We start from the raw sequence: 10,862 nt of genomic DNA, 5'->3' as shown, positions 1-10,862 counted from the left end.
GTCGCCTGGGCTGTTCCTCCTAGTTTGCTATGAACATACATTGATCTCTGCTTTCTACAATATGAATAGACTGTATGAATAGACTCTGTATCCACAAGTCACTTCACATTAGGGTTGGCAGAATTACCAGTGTGGGTGCGTTTGTGGTGGGAAAGGGAGAGAGGCACCCTGTAGAAGTCGGATGCATTCCGTCAGGTGCAGGTCAGTGTCCTAGAACCAGGTTACTGCCATGCACATGGCTGTAATGACCCGGAATTTTGTTGGGGAGGTGGTAGGAGAAGCCCTGGCCATGTGTGAGATGTGGGAAAATGCCCCTGTTACACCAGGGCACTGGAAAAAGGCCTTTCACAGGGGACAACCCAGATGCCGCTTCCCCAACATCCAGTACAAAAATAAACTAAAAAAATCATCTTCCTCTGGGAAGATATTGGTCTCACCCAGATGAAGGCAGCAGCCGGTTTCATAATCCCTTTCAATCACATTTATATCTCAGACCAGGCACAATGACTCATTTCTGTAAAACCAGCATTTTGGGTGGCCAAGGGCAGTAGATCGATTGAGCTCAGAAGTTCCTGTCCAGGCCAGGAATCTTGGCAAAACCTCCTCTCCAAAAAAAAAAAAAAATTAGCTGTGTGCGGTTGCTGGTGTCTATGGTTTCACCTACTCGGAGGCTGAGGTAGAAGGACTGATTGAGCTCTGGAGGTGGAAGTTAAAGGGAGCCAAATTGACATCACTGCCCTTCCACCTGGCCAACAGAGTAAGACTCTGTCTCAAAAAACTAACAATCATTGTCGTTATATTTGGTTCTCTGAGGTCCATGCATGAGTGGGTGCTTTTCTGGGTCTTCCTAGTTGGAGGAAGAAAGGGGCATGGGCCTTGGGCATCCTGTGGATGGGGAGCTGTTTTCAGAGAGAAAAAGGATATCCTTTTAAGAGACTATGGTGGATTCACACTGAATCCTGAAGTTGCTATGACTTTGGATGTTTTTGCTCAAATGTGATTTTAAAGAGATAAAACAAACAGTAAGTCTTCCCTGACAATACTCTATCCAGAAGGTCCCGGGCTTTCTAAGAGCACTGGAATAGTTACCTTGTAAACATTTAATACTTTTCCATAACTTTTCCTGGGAAATCAACCAACTGTTTTTCAGCTTGCAAAAATAAAAATGAAATTAAAAATCAGTTTTTCCTCTAAAATGGGTTTTTTCACATTCGGGCCAAGATTGTTTTATGTCACGGAGTGATCTTTCGTGATGTTAGGAGGGTAGAACACTGTAGGAGCTGCATTAAAAAGTACACAGAGAAACACAAACCCCAGAGACCCTGTCTAATCTCTTCATTCATTTCCACACATTCGCCTCCAAAGAGCTGGTCCCAATGTAACCTATGCTAATGGCTGAAATAACATATTGATGTGTGTTTCATGCATGTCTAAAACAGAAATGCATACAATAACAATTTATTCTTATACTACATGATGTTTTATTTTTAGTTTATTTTGCAGATTACTGTATTAAAAATATAATGTCCTCTCACTGTAGGATTTGAGCATTAAATATTTTGTGTAATTGAAGCCTATTTGTAATTATACTGACATGTAATTGCCAAATATCATGTATATAAGATAAATGATAATAAATATATAGCAAAAATAAAATGGAGTTCCAGTTTTTGGGGTGACTCCTAAGGAAATTCAATGTCATCACTCTATCTTCACAATGAGAAAAAAACTGAAAAAGCAAACAATGAATATCTCCTTGGAAATCTCTCTGAGTGATGATGTCAGTGGCAAATACAAAGAGAAAACAAAAAGATTTCATGGTTTTCTATCTTCAAAGTATGCTATCAATCTGTAGGAACCAAAATGGCATAACGCTGGCATAAAAACAGACACTTAAGCCACCGGATCAGAGAAGAGAGTCTAGAAATCAGTCCATCCATATACAGCCAACTGATAGTTTAAAAGGGTGCCAACAACCCACCACCACAAAACCACAGTTTCTTCCATCAATGGCGATAGGGAAACCTGGTAGCCACATGAAGAAAAATGAAATTGGACCCCTATATCTTACGGTACACAAGAATAAATCCAAATAAATTAAAAACTTGAAACTATCAACCAACTAGAAGAAGACACGGGACATCCTCATTGACTCTGGTTAAGCCAAAAACTTTTGGAATATGACCCAAAAGCACAGACAACAAAAGGGTGAATAGACAGATGGATTGCATCCAACTTAAAAAAAAAATCTGCAAAGCCGACAAGACAATAAACATCATGAAGAGACAAAATAAAAATGAGAGAAAATATTTGCAAACCTACGTCATATAAGGGATTAATTACTGTCCAAAATACTCTAGGAACTCAAATGACTCAATAGCAAGAAACAACACAATTTAAAAACCGGGCAAAGGACCTAAATGACATACCTTTCTGAAAAGAAGACATACAGTGGCCAACTGGTATGTATATACGTATGTATGCTCAACATCGCTAATCATCAGAGAAATGCAAGTTAAAACTGAAAGAAGATACCACCTCACACTCATTAGGATGTCTATGATCAAAAAGTCAAAAGACAACACTTGTTGATGAGGATGTGGAGGAAAGGGAACCCTTGCACTATTCATGGGAACGTAAATTAGGACAGCCATTATAGAAAGCAGGATGGATGTTCCTCCAAAAATGGAAAGAATAGAGCTACCACATGATCCAGCAATCTCACACTGCCAGGTATATACCAAAAGGAAATGAAATCAGTATTGAAGAGATATCTGCACTCTCATGTTAATTCACAATAGCTAAGATATGGAATTCACCTAAATGTCCAAAACTGGATGACAGGATGGGGTAAATCTGATATACATGCACAATGGAATACTATGCAGTCTTAAAGAAGGACATCTTGTCATTTGTGACACATGGGTGCACCTGGAGAACATCATGCTACGTGAAATAAGCCAGGTGTAGGAAGACAAATACCACGTCATCTCAATGATATGTGGAATCTCACAAAGTTAATCTAATAGATGTCAAAAAGAAGAATTCTGGTTGTCAGGGGCTGGGTGGCTGTGGGGGAAGGATTGAGAAGACGTTTGTCGAAATACACAACATTTCAGTTATATAGGGAGAATAAGCTCAAGGACTATATTACAACATGGTGACTATAGTTTAACAATAGATCATATTCTTGAGAAGTGCCATTAGCCTGGATGTGAAATGTTCTCACCACAATAATACATATGTCAGGTAATGGCTGTCAGTTACCTAATTTAGATATCAGACAATGTGTACATACTTTATAACAGCATTTTGTACATAAGAAATATATACAATGAGATGTGTGTATTTTAAATACAAAGAAATAAATCAATAGTTGAGTGGTTGCAAGAGACCGAGGGTCAAGGGGGAGTGCAGAGATGGGACACAGTGCATTTGTACAGAAGTGAAACTAGTCCACAGAATGCAATAACGGTGGATACATGTAATTACACCTTTGCTCGAGTCCACAGAATGTACAAAACCCAAGTGAGTCCCTAAGGAGAGCTATGGTCTTGGAGTCAGAGTGATGTGTCCATGCAGGTTGAACGACTGTAGCCAACATACTACTCTGGAGCAGAAAGTTGATAGTCAAGGGGGCTATGCATATGTGGGGAAAGGGGATAAGGGAAACCTCTGCTCCTTCTGCCTGATTTTGCTGTGAACTTAAGGTTTTCTACAAAAGTAGCTCTCCTTTTAAAACAGGAATGTGAACTTATTTTGTGAGTATTGATTATCATGGGATTTCCTGTTCTGGGCATGGTCTGTGCATTGCATAGAAGGGCATTCAATTTCTACTACAAGTATCAGAGAAGCCTGTTAATAGTGTATCAAAATAGGGGCCTTTTGTATGTGTATTGTTTGATTGTTTGTTTGTTTTTGTTTGCTCTACTTTTTCTCATGGAGCCAGAAGTATGAAGGTAGCAGCTGTGACCTGGGTTCAGCAGTTCAGTGAACTCAGGGCCTTCACTGGGCCTCATGCCATTTCCAAAACGGGCAATGGAAACAAGGCTCAGCCCTGGCATCAAGGTGAAAAAGGAGCCAGGATGCCTCAGTGACAGGCATATATGACCGTTTGATCAAAAAGTCTCAGCTTCCCCCAAAGGCTACCCCCAAATTTCCACGAATGTCACTTTGGGGGAGAAAACATGTCCCCTGGAGCATCCCTAAAAGAGGAGTGACCTTTTTGATTTTCCATCTATCCCTCCCGGTTTCAACTCATCCTCAGAGAACCTGAGAGACACCTCACGATGGCACCCTTGGTGTTTTGTGGCAGTCACGGAAGTCATCTAATGTGCAACTGTATTGAAATGTCTTTTTCATTGTAACTTCCATGATGATCATGAAATGTAAACTTTTGGGATCTCTTTGGCACCTAGATTCTAGCTAACTCTCACCTATCATCACTCCCATGAGGCACAGTCCAGAGGTTCAGCCCTCCCCGGGCTGCATGCAGAACCCAGGACTTGATTGAGTTTTCACAACCCTGATGAGGTTGAGGGTCTGGCCAAGCACTGAGAGCAGTGGAAGGTAGCTGCGTGGGTCTAATGCAATCATCTGAGCCCCTTATAATAGGCTGGACTTGGCTGAGACTACACAGATGTCCAGCCAGAGCCAGGCTGCCTCGGGGGAAGGAGATTTCCCACAGCTGATGTGTAGACCAAGGAAGCCCAGGACCCCCGGGAGACCGAGCAGCAGGACCTCCGACCCACACACTTGCGAGCCGGTAAGTCTGGGGCTGGCTTGGAAGGGGTTAAGTGTCTGAAGAGTCTTCTGCATGGATCTCAACTCGCAGACTCTCTGATTTTTGTCCACAGCCCCACCATCATTGTAGTCTGAAACCAGCGCTGCCTCCAGTTAACCTGGCTCAGCCCAAGGACAGGAGAGAGACCACAGCCCCAGGCCACTGCATGCACCAAGCCAACAGCCAGCAAAGCCACCACCTGGCAGGCGCCACGAAGACCCTGGCCACTAAAGCCGCCAGCAAAAGGGCGCGGCCTACAGGAGGGATCAAGAAGCCTCACCACTACAGGCCTGACAATGCACAAAATCAGAAAGTACCAGAAGTCCACGCAGCTGTTACTCCTCAAGCTGCCCTTCCAGCGCCTGGTGCTCAAGATCTCCCAGGCCATCATCCTGGTCCTGCGCTTCCAAGCGCTACCATTGGTGACCTGCAGGAGCCCAGTGAGGCTTTCCTGCTGCAGCTCTTTGAAGACACCTAGCTCTGTGCCATCCATAAAAGCCCTGGCCTCTTCTCCCCTATATATATACATTAGTGCTCTGCTTTGTACCCTCTTCCATAGGAAACACAAATCCATCAGTTGATCATTTAAGCCTTTGTAGTTTGGGTACAAATTTTAGTGTAGTTGTACTTATAAGCTTTGTACTTTATACTTCTAAAGATTAGACACTAGATAATATGTGCTTGGAATAGTGGAGCTAGCTTACTTAAACTTTATTTAGGCATCTTGTGGGGGCAAAGGCAGGCAGTGAGGATGTTAAGCTTATCCCAAAATAGTGAATTTTGGAAAATAGTCAAGTACAGTCACTTTCTTTGTTAGGTATCTTGTCACCAATTAACCACCACCAATCAGATACCACATTTTTCTAGGCAGTCTCCAACTGCACATTATGAGATAGACTTTAAGAATAGTGATGAAGCTCCAGGAAAGAATTCATTCTCATTAACATGTAATACAATCAGCCATGAAAGCTGTCAAAGATTTCTCCTGGAAAGATACCACTTTCTACACATTTCTTTCCTGAGAGCAGTGACTATATGATACTATATATTGAGAACATTTAGTAGTGATTATTAAAAAGTCAGAAAACAACAGATGTTGGCAAGGCTGTGGAGATATAGAAACACTTTTACAATGTCTGTGAGAGTGTAAATTAGTTTAACCATTGTGGAAGACAGTGTGGTGATTCCTCAAGGATCTAGAACCAGAAATACCATTGGACCCAGCCATCTCATTACTGTGTATATACCCAAAGGATTATAAATCATTCTACTATAAAGACACATACACATGATACATTGTAGCACAGTTTACAATAGCAAAGACTTGGAACCAACCCAAATGCCCATCAATGATAGACTGGATAAAGAACATGTGGTATATATACACCACGGAATACTATGCAGCCATAAAAAAGAATGAGTTCATGTTCTTTGCGGTGACATGGATGACACTGGAAACCATCATTCTCAGCAAACTAACACAGGAACAGAAAACCAAACGCCACATATTATCACTCATAAGTGGGAGTTGATCAATGAGAACACATGGACACAGAAAGGGGAACATCACAGAACGTGGCCTGTCAAGGGGTGGGAGCCAAGGGAAAGGAGAGCATTATGAAAAATCCCCAATGCATGTGGAGCTTAAAGCCTAGATGATGGGTTGATTGGCACAGCAAACCACTAGGGAACATGTAAAGCTTTGTTACAAACCTGCACATTCTGCACATGTATCCCATAACATAAAGTAAAAAAGAAGAAAAAGAATGCGTAAGGACGCTGAACCTTCTCAGCTAATCCAATTTTCCTTTCTGAGAAAACAACACTGTGTTCCTGCTCCTGAGCTGACCTCTGACACCTTGATGGGAACTTGTTTCTGTCTTCAGCAGTTCAGCTTTACTCAGACCCCATTCAAAATATTGAGTTCCATGAGAGGCCAGAGAAATGTTATAGGCTTGTGTGTGGAATCACCATAGCACTGCTCTCTACAGATGCTTGCCTCCACCTCAGTCTGCTTGGGCCAGGTTCTCTTTTCCTCTACTGTTCAGAAAGTGCTAGACCTGCAACATCTGACACAATACAGCTTCCATGACTCCTCAGTGCCATGGAAAAGGAATGAGCTGAGAGCAATCTAAAGACTGGGAGCAATCTAAAGACGCATCTATACTATATTGCATTATAATAAAGTAAACGGTCACTTCCTGACATAAAGAACCGTGGGCAGGAATAGAAGAGTCAACTTAGAGAAAAAAAGTGCTTTGTGACTTTATTTTTATTTCTGCAGTTTGGAAAACAGTTTAACTGCTTTTGTGATGACTCACAAAAATACATATGAGCATTGAAAATGTACAGAAGAACAACAATTGGGAAACATTTCTGGAAGCTTCAATTACTGAAACCCAGATATAAGCATAAAAGCTAAGACACAGCTACACCAGGCTTCAGCACGAAACCATACAAATCTCCTGGGAAGGGCTTCCCTCTCTGAATGCAGCTACCTGTCCACAGGATGCTCTAGGCCCAGGCACCTTGATTCTTCCAACTAGAAAGACAGAGAAAAATACCTCAACACACCATTAAAATGTCCAAACATTTAGCCAAGGCTCCTATGAAACAACCTGCTGTCTTCACCTAGGTAAGGTCAACTTCACATTTTCAGACACTAAGATCGTGGGTAAATCCAGGGTGGACTGAGATAAGGAAGCTCCAGCAAGTGCAGTCCTGTCATTGGAAGATGAATGCGATACTTATTGCTGCACAAACAGACCCTTCCCTCTGTCCTTGGGCCTAGAACATGATTTTTTTGTAGTTGCTGTTGGGGAAGACGCCCTTGGGCTTTAACCTGCGAACAGCCTCCCTTAAATGCTTGGGCTGCAGCGGGGGCACTTCTCCCCACATCTCACACATGTCCAGGGCCTCTTCCACCACCTCTCCAACAAAGACCTTGGCTATTCCAGCCATAGCAATGGCGGTGTTCTCAGATACCGATCTGCCAGTGATGGACTGCATCAGAGCTGCAATGCGTGCTTTTGGGAAAGCTGACCGGCGACACACTTCGTAGCGGGCCAGCTGCTCCTCAGACATGGCAGAAAGCAGGGTTGTCATCCTCTGAGCCTCCTCTGCATCCACGGTGGGCTTCCTCTCCTTCTTCCCCTTGGTATCTGTTTTCTGTCTTTTGGCCGCAGGAGGAGCTGAGGCTGACGCTTCATTGTCACCTTCTGTGAGGTCCATGACATCCTGACTCCTGAGCTCACTTTCCTGATCCCTGGGTTCTTCCAAGTTCCCATCTAGTTCCTCAGGGATTCCATCCTTGTTGCTGCCCTTCAGACCTCGGGGCATGGCGAACATCTCAGCAGAGGCATCTCTTTGCCTGCCTGTCTCCATGGGTGAGATTCAAGTCTGCTCCGTGACAGCAGCTGTACAGGCAGAAGTTCTGGCTGGGGTGGTTCGACTATGGATCTGCAATGAGAACCTTTCAAAGAGCTTAGCTGCTGTGTTTCTGCTGAGCGAGTTTAACCATAACTGGACACAGCCCCTTGCCTCCCCTTCCCACACACAAACACACACACTGAATGTTCTCACTTCCACAATGTGAAGAAACTTGTGGAAGGAGAGTATATTAGTTTTAGATCAATGCAGAATAAATTCTCACCCATTTTGGATATTTAAAACAAACACCAACTCACAGGTCAGAAGTTCTGCTAGGCCAAGTGGCTGCCTCCAGCTCAGAGTCACATGAGGGACCTCCAGGATGGGTCTGGCTCTGTGGTCGTCACCTTCACCTGAGAAGGGTCTGGCTTCGATCTCATTCGAGTTAGTGGCAGAATTCAATGCCTTAGGGTTGTGAGCCCCAGGCCCACTTGTTTGTTCTGCCTGCTGCCGTGAGGATGCTCTCAGCTCCTACAAGTGTTGCCCAGGTCTGGGCTGTGAGGCTCCCTGGGTGTGCACAGCCAGTGCTGGGGAATCTCCCACAGGGGAGTGTAATCTCAGGGAGGTTCAGTCCTCCCTTATAAAGAGCTCAGATGATTGAATTAGACCCAGCCCTTAGCAGCCATTGGTTCAGATATCCCTAATCTAATCAGGGATTTGGGCGGGCTCATCATTTCATGGTTTCACCCACACTCAAGGGAGGGGCAGACACAGGGCAAGTCTCTGCGGGGCGGGAAATGCCAGGGGCATTTCAGAATTCAGTCTTCCTCACAGAATCGCAAAGTTCACATTTCACAACAATAAAGAAACTATTTAAGTGTAAAAATGAGACTTTTTATGAAGTTGCACATTAGAAAACTTCCATGTCTGAGAAAAACAAATGTCTAACTCACAGGGAAACAAGTGGTTTATCAAATACTCTGAAAATAAAATGGGCTGGGTGAGGGGAATATGAAAATATTATTTCAATTTTATTTTATTTTATTGATTTATTTGTTTTTGAGACAGTATCATTCTGTCCCCCAGGCTGGATTACAGTGGCCTGATCTCAGCTCACTGCAGCCTCTGCATCCTGGGCTCAAGGGATTCTCCTGCCTTTGCCTCCAGAGTAGCTGGGACTGAATGTACGTGGCACCACGCCAGGCATATTTTTGTCTTTTTTAAAGTAGAGATGAGGTTTCACCATTTTGGCCAGGCTAGTCTTGAACTGCTGACTTCAGGTGATCTGCCCCACCTTGGCTTCCCAAAGTGAAGGGATTATAGGCGGGAGCCACTGCGCCCAGATTATGATAGTTTCACACCGAAGCCTGAAGCTGCTCTGCCTTAAGATTTTTCCTGAGTTTTACTCTCTTGCATGATGAGTTGCTAGTTCATATTTTCTGTTGGATCTTTTAGAAAGGCATTACTGATGAGAATGTAATCTCAGGGGAATGTAATCTCAGGGAGGTTCAGTCCCTTATAAAGAGCTGAGATGATTGAATTTGGGCGGGCTCATCAATTCATGGTTCCGCCCACACTCAAGGGAGGCGCAGACACAGGGCGAGTCTCCGAGGGGTGGGAAATGCAGGGGGCATTTCAGAATTCAGTCTTCCTCACAGAATCACAAAGTTCACATTTCACAACAATAAAGAAAGCATTTACATTAAAAATGAGACATTTTATGAAGTTGCACAGTAGAAAACTTAAATGTCTGAGAAAAAAATCTCAGACTCAGGGAAACAAGTGGTTTACCAGATACTCTGAAAATAGACTAGGCTGGGTGAGGGGAATATGAAAATATTATTTCAATTTTATTTTATTTTACTTATTTATTCATTTTTGAGACAGTATCACTCCATCCCCCAGGCTGGATTGCAGTGGCCTGATCTCAGCTCACTGCCGCCTCCGCCTCTTGGGCACAAGCAACTCTCCTGCCTCAGCCTCCAGAGTAGCTGGGACTAAATGTGCACCCCACCACACCGGTATAACTTTTGTATTTTGTAAAGTAGAAAGGAGGTTTCACCATTTTGGCCAGGCTGGTCTTGAACCGCTTACTTCAAGTGATCTGCCTCCCTTGGTTTCTCAAAATGAAGTGATTACAGGCATGAGCCACTGCGCCCAGACTTCAATTCATATATTACATGTATATGTATACATAGGTCACAGAGAAGCATCAAAGAGACATAAAATTATGTCATGCACAAAGACATAAATCACATTTAGGGAAAATTATGCTGAGAAATGGCATAAAAAGTACTTCAGAATATAAAGCAGACACTCAAATATCTGACCTTTAAAGAGCTTTTGTTTATTCAAAAATAGTTGGTAGAAGATATGAAATTACTGGCCAGGCGTGGTGGCTCATACCTGTAATCTCAGTATTTTGGGAGGCCGAGGTGGGTGGATCTCCTGAGATCAGGAGTTTAAGACCAGCCTGGACAACATGGGGAAACCACTCTTTTCCAGCAACGCATTGACATCAGAACTTTTTCTTTTCTTTTTCTTTTCAATTTTATTATGATTATACTTTAAGTTTTAGGATACATGTGCACAATGTCCAGGTTTGTTACATATGTATACATGTGCCATGTTGGTGTGCTGCACCAATTAACTCATCATTTAGCATTAGGTATATCTCCTAATGCTATCCCTCCCCACTCCCCCCACCCCA

General features: G+C 43.3%; 1 protein-coding gene across 1 annotated transcript; it reads right to left on the bottom strand.

The window, feature by feature from the left end:
• Positions 1–7,570: 7,570 nt before the first annotated feature.
• Positions 7,571–8,609, bottom strand: LOC134757618 (TATA-box-binding protein-associated factor 11-like protein 11). Its single transcript, XM_063700836.1, has 2 exons — positions 8,470–8,609; positions 7,571–8,242 (listed from the first exon to the last, which is right to left on the bottom strand). Exon 2 carries the CDS (start codon positions 8,165–8,167, stop codon positions 7,571–7,573), a length of 597 nt encoding a protein of 198 aa, XP_063556906.1. The 5' UTR covers positions 8,168–8,242; positions 8,470–8,609.
• Between the last annotated feature and the right edge of the window lie 2,253 nt (positions 8,610–10,862).

The sequence above is a fragment of the Gorilla gorilla genome, chromosome 19 (genome assembly GCF_029281585.2).
Source record: "Gorilla gorilla gorilla isolate KB3781 chromosome 19, NHGRI_mGorGor1-v2.1_pri, whole genome shotgun sequence".
NCBI lineage: Eukaryota > Metazoa > Chordata > Mammalia > Primates > Hominidae > Gorilla > Gorilla gorilla.
Note: the sequence above shows the minus strand (reverse complement) of the source record. Positions and strands in the feature narration are given on the sequence as shown.

What these genes read in the sequence shown, in the direction of transcription:
- LOC134757618 (XM_063700836.1), bottom strand. Translation starts at nt 8,167, where the DNA reads ATGGAGACAGGCAGGCAAAGAGATGCCTCTGCTGAGATGTTCGCCATG.